At 39.8% G+C, this 17,859-nt stretch overlaps 5 protein-coding genes, 1 long non-coding RNA gene and 1 other non-coding gene across 16 annotated transcripts in view; 5 read left to right on the top strand and 2 right to left on the bottom strand.

Moving 5' to 3' along the window:
- The first annotated feature begins 274 nt into the window (after window positions 1–274).
- Window positions 275–1,885, top strand: LOC128261911 (uncharacterized). Its single transcript, XR_008268300.1, has 6 exons — window positions 275–406; window positions 672–859; window positions 1,038–1,089; window positions 1,262–1,330; window positions 1,535–1,604; window positions 1,796–1,885. It is a non-coding gene; the product is annotated as an uncharacterized LOC128261911 (long non-coding RNA).
- Window positions 483–599, top strand: LOC128263590 (small nucleolar RNA Z5). The gene has a single exon (XR_008268458.1). It is a non-coding gene; the product is annotated as a small nucleolar RNA Z5 (small nucleolar RNA).
- A 432-nt stretch (window positions 1,886–2,317) lies between the features above and the next one.
- LOC128261873 (mitochondrial DNA helicase) lies at window positions 2,318–4,589 on the top strand. Its single transcript, XM_052995791.1, has 3 exons — window positions 2,318–2,662; window positions 2,723–3,160; window positions 3,368–4,589. The coding sequence occupies exons 1-3, from the start codon at window positions 2,371–2,373 to the stop codon at window positions 4,477–4,479; spliced, it is 1,842 nt and encodes a 613-aa protein (XP_052851751.1). The 5' UTR covers window positions 2,318–2,370; the 3' UTR covers window positions 4,480–4,589.
- Window positions 4,492–4,998, bottom strand: LOC128261909 (cysteine-rich PDZ-binding protein). The gene is made up of 2 exons (XM_052995848.1): window positions 4,761–4,998; window positions 4,492–4,698 (listed from the first exon to the last, which is right to left on the bottom strand). Exons 1-2 carry the CDS (start codon window positions 4,922–4,924, stop codon window positions 4,569–4,571), a joined length of 294 nt encoding a protein of 97 aa, XP_052851808.1. The 5' UTR covers window positions 4,925–4,998; the 3' UTR covers window positions 4,492–4,568.
- A 249-nt stretch (window positions 4,999–5,247) lies between these two features.
- Window positions 5,248–5,986, top strand: LOC128261903 (putative RNA polymerase II subunit B1 CTD phosphatase RPAP2 homolog). Its single transcript, XM_052995841.1, has 4 exons — window positions 5,248–5,341; window positions 5,402–5,513; window positions 5,572–5,669; window positions 5,723–5,986. Exons 1-4 carry the CDS (start codon window positions 5,313–5,315, stop codon window positions 5,913–5,915), a joined length of 432 nt encoding a protein of 143 aa, XP_052851801.1. The 5' UTR covers window positions 5,248–5,312; the 3' UTR covers window positions 5,916–5,986.
- Window positions 5,925–8,392, bottom strand: LOC128261885 (FK506-binding protein 59). The gene is made up of 8 exons (XM_052995819.1): window positions 8,129–8,392; window positions 7,926–8,068; window positions 7,263–7,383; window positions 7,068–7,206; window positions 6,651–7,008; window positions 6,478–6,588; window positions 6,280–6,417; window positions 5,925–6,169 (listed from the first exon to the last, which is right to left on the bottom strand). Exons 1-8 carry the CDS (start codon window positions 8,322–8,324, stop codon window positions 6,056–6,058), a joined length of 1,320 nt encoding a protein of 439 aa, XP_052851779.1. The 5' UTR covers window positions 8,325–8,392; the 3' UTR covers window positions 5,925–6,055.
- A 2,498-nt stretch (window positions 8,393–10,890) lies between these two features.
- The window catches only part of LOC128261881 (neuronal acetylcholine receptor subunit alpha-7), a 104,970-nt gene continuing 98,001 nt past the window's right edge, over window positions 10,891–17,859 (top strand). For 5 of the 10 annotated variants that reach the window (XM_052995805.1, XM_052995807.1, XM_052995802.1 and 2 more), the window contains exon 1: window positions 11,308–11,420. The gene's annotated coding sequence lies outside the window, so the exon portion shown is untranslated. Of the gene's footprint in view, window positions 11,248–11,283; window positions 11,421–17,859 lie in introns of those variants that run through there. The other 5 variants (XM_052995806.1, XM_052995801.1, XM_052995804.1 and 2 more) reach the window with 2 other exon arrangements.

The raw sequence follows: 17,859 nt of genomic DNA, 5'->3' as shown, positions 1-17,859 counted from the left end.
ATACATTTTGATTTGAACAGAGATAAGACCATCGCTCTATCGATTACATGTAAATATCGTTGTAATCATTTATTTTTTTATTCTATTTGTGTTTTTAATAATTGAATTTTATTTACTTATTTATATATTTTATTATTGTAAAAACAACGACATTTATCAATATTAATATAAATGGTTTAATTAACTTAATATTATTTAAAGAAAATTATTGTTTTTAATGCAAGAGCTAATAAAAATGATAACATAATAAATAAATAAGAAAAATTAATTTCAGTGTTTTTCCGATACGATATTTACATGGTTGCATGCCACCCTATCGATAGTTCGTCGCCATTTTTATATATACTTTTCCTTCCACGTGCATATACGGATGTCGTTCACTTTTATCAAAAACTCAAAGGAAATGGTAAGTCCGCTCGAGAGCTGAAAATTTTTCAACTAAAATAAATTCAAAGTGATTTAAATAAAAGCAAGTGTTATGCCTCAAAATGATGAAACTGATGACGAGACTGAAGGGACATTTTCTCGACTTTGCATTGTATCTTTCAGTGCTTTGTTGAACTATATTTGTTCATTTAAGATGAATCGGCAATCTGATGGCATTCCACACTTAAGCTATTTTGTAAATTATACTTTCGCTATGTGTGCTAATGATTATCTTTTTCTTACAGTGAGAAATATTGGAAGACGTGACCATTTGGTTAAATTGAATTTAATAGTGCCATGTGCACGTGAGACACCTCGGGGCAGCATGTGAGATCTTTGAGACACCTCGGGCCATGAGCCTTCAAGAGGAGTCAAATTACACACACAAAGAAGTGCGAACATGTTATAGTATGTGACTCTTCTGACGTTAGAGGTAAGACATCTTTTTTAATTAATTATTATTAGTAAGTGCTGTTGTGATGAGCTTTTACACAGACCTGTACCGAGAACTAGACTCGTGTGGAAAATTGTAAACTGACAGATAAAAAAAGAATATTTATATATTACAACTTATGAATGTTAATTAACGAATCATGTTTCTTTTCTTTTAGGCTACTCCGATGCCATGATGTCTGGTTTCTTATGGTTGAAAAAACCAAAAAGGTAAGCATAAAGTATAACCAGGAGAATCCCAAGTGATGATCTTTTACACAGACCTGTACTGAGTTTAAAACCCATGCGGAAAGTTGTAAACTGATTTCATATAAGACCCATATATTTTTTCGTATTACAATTCTTGGCGCTTATACTTACAGTAAAATTCTTATACTTTCAGATTTTACCGGCCGGATTGAGGTTATGTTTAATTCTAATTGCATCGAGCACATGGACATTCCTCAGAAAGGTAATTTATTTAACCCTTAATATGTGTGCACATAAATGCCACTATAGTAAAATGTTATGATGATTACTTCAAATACCTTTTGCGGTTTCCACCAGAAGGCTTCGGCCTAAAGATGGTTTTTGGCGTCTGACAAAAACATTTATCAGAATTTCTGAATTAAACGTTATTTCTTGCAAATACTAATAATAATTCTTTTATTTTCAGAATATCTAAGGCAAACAGAACTTGAAACATCAAGATTGACTAGAGTTGTTAACTTGACATTATTTAAAAGGTAATATTTTACGAAGGGTTTTTTTTTTGGGAAAGCGATTAAATGATGATTACCTTCAACACCTTTTGCGGTTTCCACCAGAAAGCTTCGGCTTAAGGATGGTCTAAGGCGTCTGATCGCTTCTTTTAAGAAATGCGTTTTCTACCTAATTAGTTAAAAAGTGCTAAAATTTTACTTTACTTTTATTTCAGGTTGACGACCAGAGACGGCTATTCAAATGATTTGTTGAAAGATTTGTCTACCCTTTGAAATGAATAAAACAATGCTTATATATATCTGAATTATAAATTTTTGATTTATGGAAGGGTTGGGGCTTGTAGGCAAACCAAGCGTTTTTTAAATAATACATTTTGTGGCGCTTAGTTTCCTTATGTACTTGATTCTTGTCTCAGTTAAAAAACAAAACATATTTTAACTATTGATGTTACTAAAATGTCTGTATGTATGTGTTTTAACTTAGATGTATTTATTTTACTGGATGTCGTACCCATAAACTTTTTTTCACCATAGTTACTTAACAATTGGTTCACGGAGCACTTAACGAAAGAAAGCTAATAACAAAATAACCTATGACATTTTAAGAGAGTTTGTTGAAGGTAACAAACAAAGTTTTTATTTTGACGCCTTTCAAAATGGTGAACATTTGAATAAGCGTATTTAAATAATTTTTAAATAGATTAAATAAAAATGTAAATCATTTAAAATTACGCGCCCAACTTTCATCCCTATTGAACACCCCCAACTTCCGATACCGATAACATGGAAAATGAGACGCGCCGGTTTAATCAAACCGCTGTTGCGTATAAATAAGAACAAATCACGGGTCTGGAGGGAAAACTACGCAACCCAGGTGGATGCAAACTTTGCCGAGTGTTCGCTGGACCCCAAGGAGTACGTGGACTTCAAGCGGCAACTGCGGCAGCTCAACTTGCCCCACAAAGATGGCCACACGTGCTTGCAGCTGGAGTGCCGCCTGTGCGAACGCAACAGGCAGCCGGCGGCAAACTCCCAGAAAGGCGTGGACCAAGGGCTCTTGGCTTACGTAAACAAGCGGACGGGTGAGTATACCTTGTACTAATCCTAAGCAAATCCTTTATTATTATCCGTTGTCCCCTCAGGAGCCGTCATCTGCCCCAGCTGCGATGTGAAAACCTCACTGGCCAATGCCTTAATGGCCTATCAGTTGCCCACGCCGGTTGGCTACAGGCGCCCCCCGCAATGTCAGCCTCATTATGAATCCCGATTTCCCCATCTCGTCGATGTGACCGCCGAAGCCTGCGAAGCTCTAGGCATTAAGGGTTTGAAGGAGGACCAACTAAATGCCATTGGAGCGCAATGGGAACCGGAGCAGCAGCTGCTCCACTTCAGATTACGCAATGCCGCGCATCAAGTTGTGGGCGAGAAGGTATTGCATGTGGCCGATCGCCGGGAGGAGACCTTCCAGGGCAGTTCGACCTCAGGACTGCTTATCCATGGCGGTGGCAACAAGTCTAAAGCAGTCCTAGTCAGCAATCTACTGGACTTTATCGTCCTCGCCACGCAGAACATCGAGTCGCGTAAGTAATATCTAATTGAATTTTAGGAAGCAAATATCTATTTTAAGCAGCTTTTCAAATTTAAAAATAAAATGTTTACTTACCCATCTCTTATGGTAACACCGCTTCCGTCTGGTTAAAAATTCTACACAGCAGCTATGATACAAACTATCCTTACATAAACTTCTTAGTGCATTTACAAATTGTTTATATCCATTCTCCCTTCAGATTGCACAGTTTGCCTGCCTTACGAGTTGAAGACGCTGCCACAGGAGTGCCTTCCCGGCCTGGAGCGCTTCAAGGAGCTAGTGTTTTGGCTGCACTACGATGCCAGCCACAGCTGGGATGCAGCGCGCGCATTTGCACTGAAGATGGACGAAAAGCGGTGTCTGCTGATCCGACCCACTGAAACAGAACCGGCGCCACACCTGGCGCTCCGTCGTCGCCTCAATCTGCGCCACATCCTTTCCAAAGCGACGCCAGTGCGGCACAAGGCCATCACCACGTTTGGAGCGATGCGGAATGACATCCTGAGCGAGTTGCAGAACATCGAGAAGGTCAATGGCGTGAAATGGAAGCGCTTTCCGGTTCTGAACAAGCTGCTCAAGGGCCATCGGAGGGGGGAGTTGACCATCCTTACTGGTCCGACGGGAAGCGGAAAGACAACCTTCATGAGCGAGTACTCCCTCGACCTAGCCATGCAGGGTGTGAGCACGCTGTGGGGATCCTTCGAGATTCGGAACACCCGGCTGGCGGCCACCCTGCTGCGCCAGTATGTGGGCTACCCTTTGGACGACCGGCTGCAGGAGTTTAACCACTGGGCTGGGGAGTTCGAGCGGCTGCCGCTCTACTTCATGACCTTCCACGGTCAGCAGCCGCTTAAGCCGGTGCTGGAGGCCATCGAGCATGCATCCTACGTGCACGACGTGATGCACGTGATCATCGACAACCTGCAGTTCATGATGGGCGTGTCCTCGCATCGGGGCGACAAGTTCTGGGAGCAGGACTCCATAATAGCAGCCTTTCGCGCCTTCGCCACCAAGCACAACGTGCACGTGACGCTGGTCATGCATCCGCGCAAGGAGCGGCAGGAGGACGAGTTGACCACCAGTTCGGTTTTCGGAACCGCGAAGGCCACTCAAGAGGCGGACAACGTGCTGATCATCCAGGACAAAAGGCTGACGTCTGTGAGGGGCAAAAAGTATCTGCAGATAGCCAAGAATCGATATTCCGGCGACCTGGGCATCATGCCGCTGGAATTCGACAAGGATGCATTGAGCTACTCCTCCCAGATCCACAGTGCCAAGCGAAAGCGGGAAAAGACGCCCTCCGAGACTTGACTAGTTTAGGCATTTGTTGTACTATACGATATAATTATTCTGTTGTCTATGGCTAGGCTAGGCTTAAGTGAATCCCCCAATAGACCGCATCACGTTGAGCTCTGCTTGTAGTTCTTGGTGTTCATGATCTTCTTGCCGCACATGGCGCAGATGGCCTTTTTGTAGGCGCACGCCTGGCAATAGTGGGCGCCCATTTGATGCACCTTCTGACGGCAGATTCTGGAAAAGAAAAAACTAGGCTTTTAGACGCTTTTGATGGCTTTTTGAGGAGCTCTTCTCACCGACAAGGCGCCAAAGCGGTGCCAATGGGATTGTATCGTTCGCGGGCCGAGGATAATGCCTTGTTTTCGTTGATTTTTCGTCCCCCAGCGGGAGCTGTGCTTGTTCTCCAGGGATTAGGGGCCGAAACTTTGGACAGCTTGGCCTCGCACTTCTCACAAACCATTTTTCTTATCAATCTTGTTTTTTATTTACGTTTACGAAAACAGTGTTACCCCAAACTGTAAGGGTAAAATGTTTTTGTTATCGATAAAATCATTTATCGATCTAATCAATGCCGTTATTATTTTAGTGCAGTTTGATCTTAGCATCGCATTTTGATAAATGATTTCTAATTTACTAGTAAGTGAATCTTAAAAAAATATTTTTTCTGTGTTAAACAATATAATTAAGTAAATAAAATAATATAAAACAATTAACAATTTCTTGACTGTTCATATTTGTAATGGTAGAAGGAATATCCTTAATATCTCTTCGGTGGCTCTAATTTGTATCGAAATATATGCTCGTGTTATCGACCATCTCAATTGCAAATTTGGACAAAAACACGCAAAATGACGACGGAAAAGGGCGATCAACTGAGGTAAATTACAATAAATACATATTCAATCATGCGAAATTTGAATGCCCCTTTGTCTGGCAGGCAACAACTAATAGCGGCGGTGGTGAAGAAGCGAGCGGCGATTGCGCGGGCTCATCAAATCGTGGTGCGTCTTTTGGAGCCCGGAATACCAGAGCCCGAGTTCCTGTCCATGGTAAAATAATGCAAAGCACAAGATACATTAAGGCATTGAGTGTTTCCTGTACTTGCAGCTATGGGAGATTGGCCCCCCAAATTATTCAGACATCGTAGAAGAGCGAGAAATAAACAAATTGTGTGGATATCCGCCGTGTTCCAGCGTTCTAGAAAAGTGAGTGGTAATATTCAAACCGAATGGGCTTCTTTACTAACTATTCCATTTAGTATTCCCAAGCAAAAATACACCATCAGTGCTTCCAAAAACAAGGTTTACGACCTGACCGAGCGCAAGAAATTCTGTTCTGGATATTGTTTTAAGGCCTCCGAGTACATTAAATCCCAGGTGCCCACATCGCCATTGTGGCTGCGAGATCGGGAAACGAGACCCAGCTTTCAGCTACTGCCTCGAGGTACATGACCACCGGTATACATAGCTCTCAAAGCGTTTATTTATTTCGTATAATAAGCATTAAGACCATTTGTTCATTACATTACTGGATTTTCGATGTGGGACTATAGCCCTTAGGGAATAATACTTAAAACACTAGATTATCTGGTTTAGATCATGATTATATTGTCGCGCTCTAGCGTCAATTCGGCTTCGCGCTTGGCATCCTCCTCCGACCACTCTCCGCACTTGCTGAGCACATCTGTTTCACGTGGTGGTTCGGTCTAAAATTACGGACAAATTATTGGTTGAATGATCAAAGTAAACACGCGGAAGTAATATACAGAAATGTTGTACTTTATTTGGCTTAATTCGGTAATATGAATTTCTATACCTCTTTGTCGTTGGCAGCCAGCTTGGTGAACATGTTGGCGTACAGCTTCTTCTCCTTGTTCTTGCTCTCCTTGAGCTTCTGCTTGCAGATAATCACTTGGTTGGCAGCCGCCTTGTTGCCAGGTTCCAGTTGGATGACCTGACAAATTACATACATGGTTTATTATAAAAGGAATAACTTCACGCTAAGCTGAACAACCTTTTGGAAGTCCTCCAGGGCGTCTTCCAGCTCATTGATGGTCAAGTTGCACTGGCCACGACGATAAAGAGCCTTCACATTACTCTCATCCAAAGCCAGAACCGCATTGCACTAAAGCATAGGAACCAGATTAATTATGTATGCAATTAGAAGTGTTTTACCCAGAGACCCACCTCCTGCTTGGCTTCGAAGTGATCGTTGGACTTCTGGTGGCACAAAGCAATGTTGCTGTGTGTGGCCACCTTGACCTTCTTCACCTCCTCGTTGGTATCGGCAGTGTTGGGCAGCAGATTCTTGCACTTGGTGTACATCTTGATGGCCAGGGCCCAGTTCTCCTTCTTGAAGTAGTTGGTGCCCTTCTCCTTGTAGGCCTTGGCCTCCGCTAAGCGCTCCTCGTCGCTCAGCTTCCACTCCTCCAGTCCCTTGCCGCAGTCGAGTAGCTTCACTGTGTACTCCACTGCGGAGTTGGGCGGGATCTTGAACTCCTCGTTGCCCTCTGCTCCAAATGCATACTTGGCCTGGATTTTAATTCTATGTTGGGGGTTTTTTGGTTTTAGTTCTACTAGTTTCTTATTACGAAAATGGTCTACCTGGAAGTCTCGCCAATGTTCATCTTTTCCAGGGCAATCTCCAAGCCCTCGGCAATGCCGATGGCCTTGCCCTCGCCATAGTCGAACTCCACATCGCGATCCTCAAAAACGTGGCCTCCGAAAGATCCCGAAATGTGAGCTGAGTTTAGGAAACCGCATTAGATATAGTTAGCCACAGCATTTTGATAAACAAACCTTTAACGAAGGCACCATCGCTGGGAGTGCGCTTCTTATCGCTGGCCTCCAAAATAGTGCGGTCAATGCTGCCGTCCTGATTTGGACTCAAATCCTCGCCCTTCCAGCCCAACATCTCTAGCTAAGAGTCACAAGATATTTTAATTTTAATAGGGTGTCACCGAAATCGCTCGATTGTCTAAGCTTAAAAACAACACCCTCTTAATCAATGTTTAAAAAAAAACAAAATGTAATTTTTGTGGAAAATTGAATGAAGAACACTAAACTGTTGGGTATACTTTAATCGATTCTTAACTTTATAACTTGTTTTCATAAAAAAGGTAAAATCGTTACAATCTTATTACCATTTATTTTGATTTTTAAATTTTATGGGGTCAAGTGTTATTTTGTTGGACATTGTCCTACTATATTTTAAACTAATTTCAGGGTGATCTTCTTCTTGACATGTTCCACTATGTAATCATATTTTGGAAACTTAAAATCGAGCTTCTCCCGAAAAAGACCAACGGTCACCAAATTTCTAGAAGTTACGAATTTTCTTTGCTATTGAATTGGAACCTATGTACTTACTGATTATTGGAACCTACTAGACATATTCCTCTCTGAGATAGACCAATCTTGGGACTTTCGAATGAAAGAAAAGAGTTTTGCGAGATTACCTACCTCAAAAATTAGAGTAGCATCCGGCGGGATGGCCGGAGGACTGCCGGCAGCTCCGTAAGCGTAATTCGGAGCGCATGTGAGGAAGCAACGCTCGCCGAGCTTCATGGTGGCCACCCCCATGTCAAAGGCCTTGATCACATTGCCTTAGGGAGCATGAAAAACAGGTGATTAATTCGGATCTGGGGCCCTCGCAGAGCACTCACCTTTTCCGAGCGGAAACTCGAAGGGCTCGTTCCGGCCGACGCTGGAGTCGAACTCCGTGCCGTCGACCAGGCGACCCGTATAGTGCAGGGACACGGTGCATCCGCTGTGCGGCGTCTCCGTGCCCTTGCCCTCCTGCAGGATCTCCTTGAGCACGCCGCCGTCTCCGGACAAGTCGATTTTATTTGCTTCCGGCATTTTTCCGCTCTTTAATTTGCACGATTCGATGACAAAGTGACCGTTTGCCAGGCGGTTGAAATATACGCAAGTGGGACCTTACCGCTGTCGCTGCCAAAATACCGAACTGGGGATTTGCCTGTCATTATGGAATGAAAAAAAGTTGGGGTTATGAAATTGGATACAAACAGTTAGTTAAGACCTAACCACCTTTAAACCCGTTACTTGAAGATTTAAAATGTTTTTCAATGGGAAATAATTGTATCATCGTTATCAACAGGCGATTCTTACAGCTATTACACTCTATAAAATATCATGGGTGGACTTTTAGCTGTGGACTCCGTTATCCTTTAATAACGGAACTTTTTGGGTCCGCACCGATTTAAAGAATGTTGCCATTATGGCTTGGTTTTGATCAAAAAATAGTTCCGATACATTTTGTAGCCCATCTAATGGTCATGTTAGTCCCTAGAATTTTAATATTGTTAGATTATAAAAGATTTTCCGTCATGAGGCGAATTAGAATTTGGACTTTTACTTTAGGTATATTTATGTTCACGGTTATGTAACAAGTTAAAACTTCTGTATGGAAGTGAAGGATGTATCACTCACCATATACATTTATATTTATATGTCCATTAAATCATTTAACCCAGTTAAATAACATCCAATACGTTTTCATTTCCATGTAGTGGAGAGTGTCATTGTCAATCTTTTGGTTAATCCGTTCAAACACCAACAAAAAATTAAAGAAAGTCTGTTGTGAACTTAATTGTGATGGCTCTGACGTACACACACACAGTCGTACACATATGAAAGCTGCCCAGAGGCATTTAAAAGCATGTGCATCCTTATAAATGTGTGCAGCGTGCATCAGATATAATCCTGTTATCGTTTTTGTTACATTTGATTATTTTGCCCTTGGCTTTCGGCAGTGCCAAGTTCCATTTTGTATTCCAACATGAACAACAAAATAAATTAATGCACTTAATTTTATTGGTTTCTATAATTCATGCTGGTAAGCTCGTCGGCTATAAGCTCTGCACAGTAGGGCAATTGGGGGCTTATGGCATTGGACATTCGGCTATTTCATCAAGGTCAACTGGGATGATAAAAATGATAAGTCTGTATAAAGTAATCTGTGTTTGCTGCTAGATTACTTTATGGCAACCCGATGTGACTTTATTTCCTTTGATTTCCGCATGTGTCTTGATAAATCGGTGCAGCTGACGCTGTCTCCTGTTCCCTAAAATATTAGCCAGTCATCAACAACCGCTTCATCCGAGCTTCGGCTTTTAAAAGCCCGGAGTCTGGCACACTTGTCGCTCATTAATTAGGGTTCGTCAGCGCGTAATGTCACACTGAAAAAATATTTAAAAATATATTTTTTAAACTGAGATAATAAAATGATACCTTTATATGGCGAGGATTTATATTTTCTTAGCTTTTGGCTTTGTTGACTTTGTGATATTAATAAGAAGTATAGTGTAAAAACATGAACCAATAAAGTTTATTTTATGTTTAAAATTTTCCATTATAATTACTCTTACGAAAGGTATTCGATTTAGAATTTGGTAAAAATTAAGTCACCTTGATGAAAATATAGGTGTTATTTATTTTAACCAAATGCATATAGCCTACAATTATTATGTTAAGATCATCGTGAAATGTGCTAGTCTTTGCCGTGCACTAAATGTATTAGAAAACCAACATTATTGCTAAGTTTTAGACGTTGCTCAATGGTTCCAAAGTTTTCGATAAAGAAACACAGTGTGTATGAGTGATAAGCTTTGAACATTCCCAAAGTTTTTGAAAAATTACTCATACGAAATGTGGTGTCAGTTAGAATACAATTAAGGACTTAAGTTCGTATGAATGATAAATTTTGAATACAATGCGCAGGCCTTAAAACGAAATTATTTTCAAAATAAGGGCCTTAGTCTTAATCAAATTTTATATTGTATTTATTTTTTGGAATTACAGACTCAAAATTTATCATAGCTTATTTTTAGTGATGTAATTTTGAATCTCTAGAGATTTTTCAAAGTTTTCGAAATATTACTCACAGGAAACGTGTTGCCAGTTAGAACAAAATTTAAGACAACAGTACGTATGAGTGATAAACTTTGAGTCCAATGCGCACACCCTTAAAAGACGTTATTTCCAAAATGTTGTATTTATTTTTCGGAATTGCAGACTCAAAACATTTTGTAGCTTATTTTTAGACACCCTCATATGTGATTTTGAATCTCTAGAGGATTCTCGGGCATTCCCGAATGGGGCACAATAATTTTTTGAGTGCCTGGTGCCGTGTCCCTGTCCAGGCCCATTATTTTTTCAGGTATAGAGACATTGACCAGCAACGGTCGCCCACTCACGCTGCCGCAGTTGGCGTCGTCGCCGTCGTCGTAGTCGCTGTTGCTCGTTACTCGACTGTAAACATTCCAGGGCAGCTTTCACTCGAGTGGCCAGGCTCAGGACTGAGTGGCAGGGACCAGGGCATACACAGGCCCCCGAGTCCTCGGCTATGGGAATCTCACTCAAACGGAGGAGCAGTAACTCACTCGAACGCTCGGATCCACTCGGCTGGAAGCTTCGTTTTCCGTTTTCCGTTTCGGATCGAGCCACTGTGGATGCTGCGTGGTTCGTGGTCCATGGCCGTGTGAAAAGCTGCGTTGAGCGCATTAAGTCGTTAGGGTACAACCAGACAGGACGCACTTTCTCCGAGCTGCCGCCATTCGCCTGCCTTGGCGTGTGTGTACCGTTAGTTCAGCTGCCTGTGCAGAGTGGGAAAATTAGCGGGGAAGCACCGAATCAAAGTCAGCTAACCAAATCGAATCGAATCGAATCGAATTCGTCCAACTTTTTTGGGCTAGTGCGTGATTAAACTTTCAAAATACTCAAATAACTCCCTCTGTGGCAGCTCCCGCGCGTACAAGTGTGTGTAAGTGTCTGTGCGTGCGTTTCCCAAACTTCAGCTCAAGTGTGTTCATCAACAAAAAAAAAATTAAAAATAAAAACAAATTATTAAAATAAAAAACACAAGAAAAACCAAACTACCACTAAAAATTACATTCAATAATAGCCAATTAAAAATGTTTGCTTAAAAGAACCAAGGTAAACAGAACCAGCAAAATTGTTGCTTCTTTCTGCATCCCTCGTCCCAGCTTTTCCGCTTTTCCACTTTCCCACAAACCAATGCACTCGCTCTGGTGCAACAGCTTAAAAGTATGCTACGATATTTCCCACTCAACATTTCGTGTAATTGTTGCGCCTGCTGCATGCATGTCCTGCGACTCCCTCAAGACCTACCTGACCGGGTTCTGACATAATATGTATTAACTCGAAAAACAAAATTAACAATATTTCTACCTAAAATGTAACCTTAAATTACTAGTCTTAAGAAAAACACTATAGACAATTGTATTTGAATTAATTAATAGACTGATTAGATTAAGCTGCCACTTGGGTAGCAGTGTGCTAATCGAATAATAAAAATATACATATACATATAAAAAAAAAAAAAAAAAAAAAAAAAAAAAATGTCCTGCGACTGGGGAATTGTTTCTGTTCCTTCAAGGATAACTGCAAATTAAAATTATTTAACAAGCATCTAGTGAGCAGTTCGGTCATAAAATATTCTGGCCATATTCCACATGAAACACCACAAACTGGCTGGAAGTTTATTTAACTCACTTTGGTTTGTTATTTCCGAAATATTTTCGTTAGGTTATTTCAGCATTTGGTTAGCTGCAAAAACAACTCAATTCAAATTTAGTTTGATTTGTGGTAAGCCACAAAGAAAATAATCAAATTTGCACAGTGATAAAATTGTACAAGCATACGCAAAACAAACAAAATAACATAAAGTTTCCCAACGAAGTGCAGTTGAGTTTTCGGGGTTGTATTTGGCTTATAAACTGTTGCTTCTGACAGTTATCTCCACGAATCGTAGCAATTTTCCCAGGCTGGCGGAGGGAAATCCCAGGCGATTTCCTTCTTCCCCTTTAGTTCCACTTGCTTGCACAGTTTTCGCTTCGCTTTTTTTCTTTTGGTCCTTTTCGGGTTGAGCTTTGACTGATTGTTTTATTGGAATCGAAATCAGAGCAACTTAAGCGCGCTTTCATTGCGATTTAAAGCGCACATTTTTGTGGTTGATCGTTTGAAGGGGTTGGGGTTTGGCTTTCGATTGTATTCGGATGCGCTGCTGCTGCGATAATTAAAATTTAATTGTACACAACTTAAATTGCGAATTCATTGTGACGATATTGTTGCCAGTGCTCTCATACGAAATTGCAGTTTTGCGGTTTTCGTTTCTGGCTTTCCCCGAACTTGCCGTACTGTTTTTATGCAATTAACATTTGCACTATTATCAATCAGTTGGCCAAAAGAAAAAACTTTTCGTTTAGTCATTTCCTCCCACATCCTTCATGTCTGCTTTCTCCTTCCTCCTGCCTCCTTATCATTCAATTTGGCAAAAGGGAAGAAAACTTTTCTGCCAAACTAACAACTGGCGAAAGCAGCAGCCACACATATAGGGAAAACTCACAAAAAGGAAAAAAAAAAATTGAAAAAGCAACCAGAACGCGGCGTGTCTAAGTGGGCGTAAGTGGTCATGTATATGTGCGACTCTGTGTGAGTGTGCACATGCGAATGTTCGCTTGTGGCTCTGTGAGTGTGTGTGTGTGTCTCGTGTTGAGTGGCAAGTTGTGTACACACGCAGATTTTTCATCAATCATTTTGCTTGACTACGCCTAGTTCACATTTTAGGGCATGTAGTTTAAAAATTGGGCCGCAGCCCATCGATAGTTTGGACGACGGAGGCAGGGAGTGGAATTCGGAGGAGCGCGTGGTGCCATATGAGATGGAACCATATTTGAGATGGTGGCACTCGGAAACATGAGACGAACGAGGGAGCTCGAATGGCGCCTAAAGCGGCAAAACGCGGGCACCCAGGGGTTTACTGCTTTAAGACCGTTAAAGGTCTCGAAAAAAATCGGCACAAGAACTTTTTTTAAGAGGCACTGCTAAAACTTTCCTTTATTATTAATAAATATATAATAATTATTAACTAAATAGTTTTTTAAATAACATCTAATCACAGAAAGAAAATTGACACGAAGTGTTTATCGTGCTGTTAAAATTCTGTGCCAGTTTACTCTTCATACTTGGCGTGTCACTTTAATATGCTCGAAAGGAGAGAAAAAGTTTAAAGTTAAAGTTTTAAAATATCAATTTCACAATAGTCAATCGTAAAGATGATATGTCTTTGTAGTTCTGTAAATTTAAAATTGAAACTGAGTAGTTTTATTTAAACTTTAAAAATGGATGAAAATGAAAAAAGGACTAAAATAATGTTGCGTTCAGTTCTAATTTTCTTTAAATGTACTTAAAGTTTTAATTTAAAATTGTTTACTTTATTTTAATATAAAGTTTCGTATTTAAAATCGGTTTAAAGTTTTTTTTAACATTTTCAGCCAATGTTTTCAAGTGTTGAGCTAAGTCACTTAACGAATCGAATTTATGAGCTTATTTATTATACGCCCTTGGTGTATTAACGTAATCGCCTTTACTTTTTTAATTGAGTGAAATACTTATAATTGCATTTAATGCTTTGTGTGTGCTCTAAAGTTCATCTTATTTTTCATTGATTGAGTTAGCGAATAAGGTCTTAACATAATTAATAGTTACATTTCCAAAATCAAAAGAAACCCAAAGTTTGCATTACAATAACATCCGCCAAGGGTAAATTAAATTAATTTACTGTAATACAACTATACGAAATGAAACATTTTCAACTGTACTTGGTTATGTTTTTAATCAAAATTAACTTATTTTGCAAAAAAAAAGGGAACACAAATAGCGCACTATTTTTATTTTGTTGTTTAATATGATGACGTTTTATTTTTATTTGCGACTTCTCATAAATTCGTTTAAAATTTGCACTTTGACTAGCTTCAAGCGAAACTTTCGATACACAATAAACTATCATAAAATATTAAAACTTTCGTGGCAAAATAGTTATTTATTTTGCAAAAAGCCAGACAATTATTTTTTCGTTTAAAGTTGCACCCCCAGGCTGTAGTTAATAAATATAAAGGCTTAATCGATTTATAAATGAAAAGTAAAAATCCACAGTAGAAAATGTTTGAAAAGTTTGCACGTAGTAGACTGGATAATTTATAATTTTACTTCAATAAATCAATATTGACAGACTTTATTAAATGTAAAAGATCGTTCAATGTTTTTATTCAAATACTTTGATTGAGGGGTGGGCATAAATGAATTTGCCTTTTTTTTTAATTTTGTGGTAACTATGGGAGCTTAGGTGGGTGTTTAAAAATGTAAATTTCTTTCTGAAACTAAAATGACTGGATTCGAATAGATTGTATCTTCTATTTGCCAAATATATTCAAAGTTGGATCTGCCTCAGGATTGTTTATGATGATTTCTTGTCGGACTGTGTTGAATCTTATTGTCCTTTTCTAGTTGGCTTTTGCCTCAAGTCCTCTTTCTTCCTCTTTGTCCTGTTCGATTTAGCATTTGAGTAGACATAATAAAGAGCCGAAATGGAAAAACGTGTTGTGCCTGTGTGAGTATGTGTGGATGTACCTTTATTCTGAACGCTAAAGACACACAGACACAGATAAATGAAAAGCAAATACACACGCAAATGGAGTTGTCGAAATTGCTCCACTTTGCGTGTGTATACACGAAGTTGTGTGGGTGTGTGTGTATGCGTGTTTATCTGTCTGCGAGAATCCAAAATCCCGAATCCAACCCCCGTCATCAACCTGCACCGAAGCACTTAAACCTAAACACGTTGTCTGTGTTGGTGTGTGTGTGTATATATTGGTGAGTCGTCCTTTTTACTGGCGTCTACGCACAATATGTTTCGTCTTTAACCCAACCGAAAGCTTCTTCAGTCGAGAGCTTCAAGGAGTCCTGAGACCTTGCTCCTTGTTTCTGGATCCTTGTGGAAGTTTTAATGTGATTCCTTCGTATTAATTTCGACATCGTCATCGTTGCTGCCGCCTGCTGCCCTTTGCCCTCCCCTTTCTCCCCCTTCTTCACCGCTCTCTCTGTCATTTTCTATTTTTCTCCTTACGCACTTTTTATTGCTCGTCCTGCGTTTGCCTTCGTTTCTATTTTATTTTAACAACATCTTCGTCGCCAGCATGGGATTCTGTCGAGCTCGGCGCTTTTCCTCCGCACTAACTTAACCGTTACCCATCCCTCTCTCTCTCTCCATCGCTTCATCTCTCACTTTCTCCACTTCCTCCGCCCCGCTCACTTCCGCTGTGTGCATGTGTGGGTGAAGTTTTTTGTTGCTCACACTTTTATGTTCATCATACGAAAGCGCGACTTTGTTGCACTAAACTTAAGTTGGAAGATTTACAACTTTTTGGTTTAACACATGCAACGGGATGGGGGGAGGAAAAGTGGGGTAGGCCGTTGGACAGACAGTTGGGGTTGAAGGCCACGCTCACGGCCTTACAGGAATTGCACAAAAACACTATACGAAGCCATGAGGGAGTGCACAATGTATAAACCTTGCTCCCGCGCATACCAGAAACTTATCCTTAAAATAAAAGTTATTATGCATAAAATGGAGAAATGTCCGTATAAGCAACGCATTTTTGTTTCGCATTTTATTAGCTTCGGGCTTGAGCTATTAGCAAAGACCCAAAAATGATACGGGTCAGCAAATAGTTTATGGACGGCCAGGGAAATACCAGAAGGTGTAAACTTTAAATTGTTCATTATTTCTTTGAAAATGGTGCGGAACAATATGAGCAACTTTCGCACTGGTAATTACTTTTTTTTACAAATGCAGCTGCCGAAAAGTTCCGTAAAATTAAATTTAATATTTTAGGGCTTGTAAGAATGCAATTGTAGTTAAACTTCTCTGGCTTGAGTTTAGCTGAAGTTCATAAAATGCCGAGGACTAATTTACGAAATTTGCAGCCGGCTGAATAATAAACTTTTTATAAACGGCACTTGTAAGCCCTAAAATGTACAATGTATATGTACAGGGGGAAGACGATCTGGCAGTGTCTCAATGGACTGAAAGTCGAATTGAACACTTGGATCTCGCAAGCTATGAAAACTGTATTCTACCTAAATTTTTTTATTCTGTAATAAAAATGCAAGTAGTTTTATAGCACGTTGTTCGCAGAAATACAAAATTTATGTAGCTTGTACCAATACAAATTCGAAATTCACTACCGCTTTTCTGAGTTCAAATTCATTGTTTGGACTAAACTTTATTGTATAACTTTAAAAATTTAAGGGCACCCATTTGAAACGAATGTGTAACGTTGTAACGAATGGGTAAATATTCAAATTATATTTAAATTCAAAATCACGTAAACATTTTATTTTGTTACTGTTTCAACGTAAATAGCTAAAGAAATTAAAAACTTTCGTTAAAACTTTTATCGACACAGTTTTGGTCTGAACACGTCAAAAAATTGAACTTTGCAAATTTAAAAGCAATTATTTTAATCCTAACTTTAGATCTCGGAAATTTCACCCGTTCTCCAAGTTTCAATTGGCAAACAAAGGCGGAAAGTTTTTTAATTGCTCATTACGTCTGAATCAGGTTGCTGCACTTGCCGCACTGGAAAAGCCGCAGATTTTCATCATACGTACATCAAAAGCATTTCTAATCAGCAGGCAGTCGGCAAAAACAACCACAGTAACAATGGTGGAAAGGAAAGCGCAAACAAGTTGCAAGTTTACTTTTGCTCCTCTCATGGCATTTCTCTTTTCCCTTTTTTTTACCAGCTATTGTTAGGTTTGCTTATGTGCCAGTACGTACACAAACAAAAAATATATATATTGTAGCCTGGTATTAAAGCATTCCGAATAATAAGGTATTTAAGATTTATCATATTTTATGCTGTTACGATTCTTGCGTGTTCTTTTTAATCAACGGCTTTTCCAAATAGAATAATAATTGAAAAATATAAACTTTTTTTGTATGTATGCGTGGGAATTGGAGCACGTAACAACAAAAAAGCGGGCAGAGACACAGCACAGAAATAGAAATCATTTAAAATCATGCCGCACTCATAAAACACTTAAAGGACAATTTTGTTGTCATACAGAAAAAAAAAGGGGAAAAGCAGTTCTTGCTGGTGCTTTTCCTTGGCAGTCTGGGGTTAATTAAATAAATTCCTAAGCCACTTTTGCCCGAGCAGAAGCTTCATAAATTTTTGAACAAATACTGCCAAAAAAAGGAAGGAACACGAATTGGTTATACATAAATATTGGTGTCCGTGTATTGTATGTACGGGTTTTCAGCAAGCTTTCACCCGCAAGACAACAACAAAGGGCTTGCAACAATTGGCAGGACTCCGTTTGGCTCTTCCAAGTGTAAACAGAAGTTGAGTTTCTCGAGTCCTTTTCCAATTTCACTCTCTCTCTCTATCTCTCTCTCTCTGTATCTCTCACTTTCTCTTTGGCTCAAAGCGAGTTTCGGTGAAACTCACTCAAACGTTCCATCAATGAACCGATGAGTTCTGTGCCACTGATAACAGCCGCACACACA

Source organism: Drosophila gunungcola, unplaced genomic scaffold (assembly GCF_025200985.1).
Source record: "Drosophila gunungcola strain Sukarami unplaced genomic scaffold, Dgunungcola_SK_2 000001F, whole genome shotgun sequence".
Lineage (NCBI taxonomy): Eukaryota > Metazoa > Arthropoda > Insecta > Diptera > Drosophilidae > Drosophila > Drosophila gunungcola.
The sequence above is the reverse complement of the archived record's forward strand: the minus strand, read 5'-3'. Positions and strand labels throughout refer to the sequence as shown.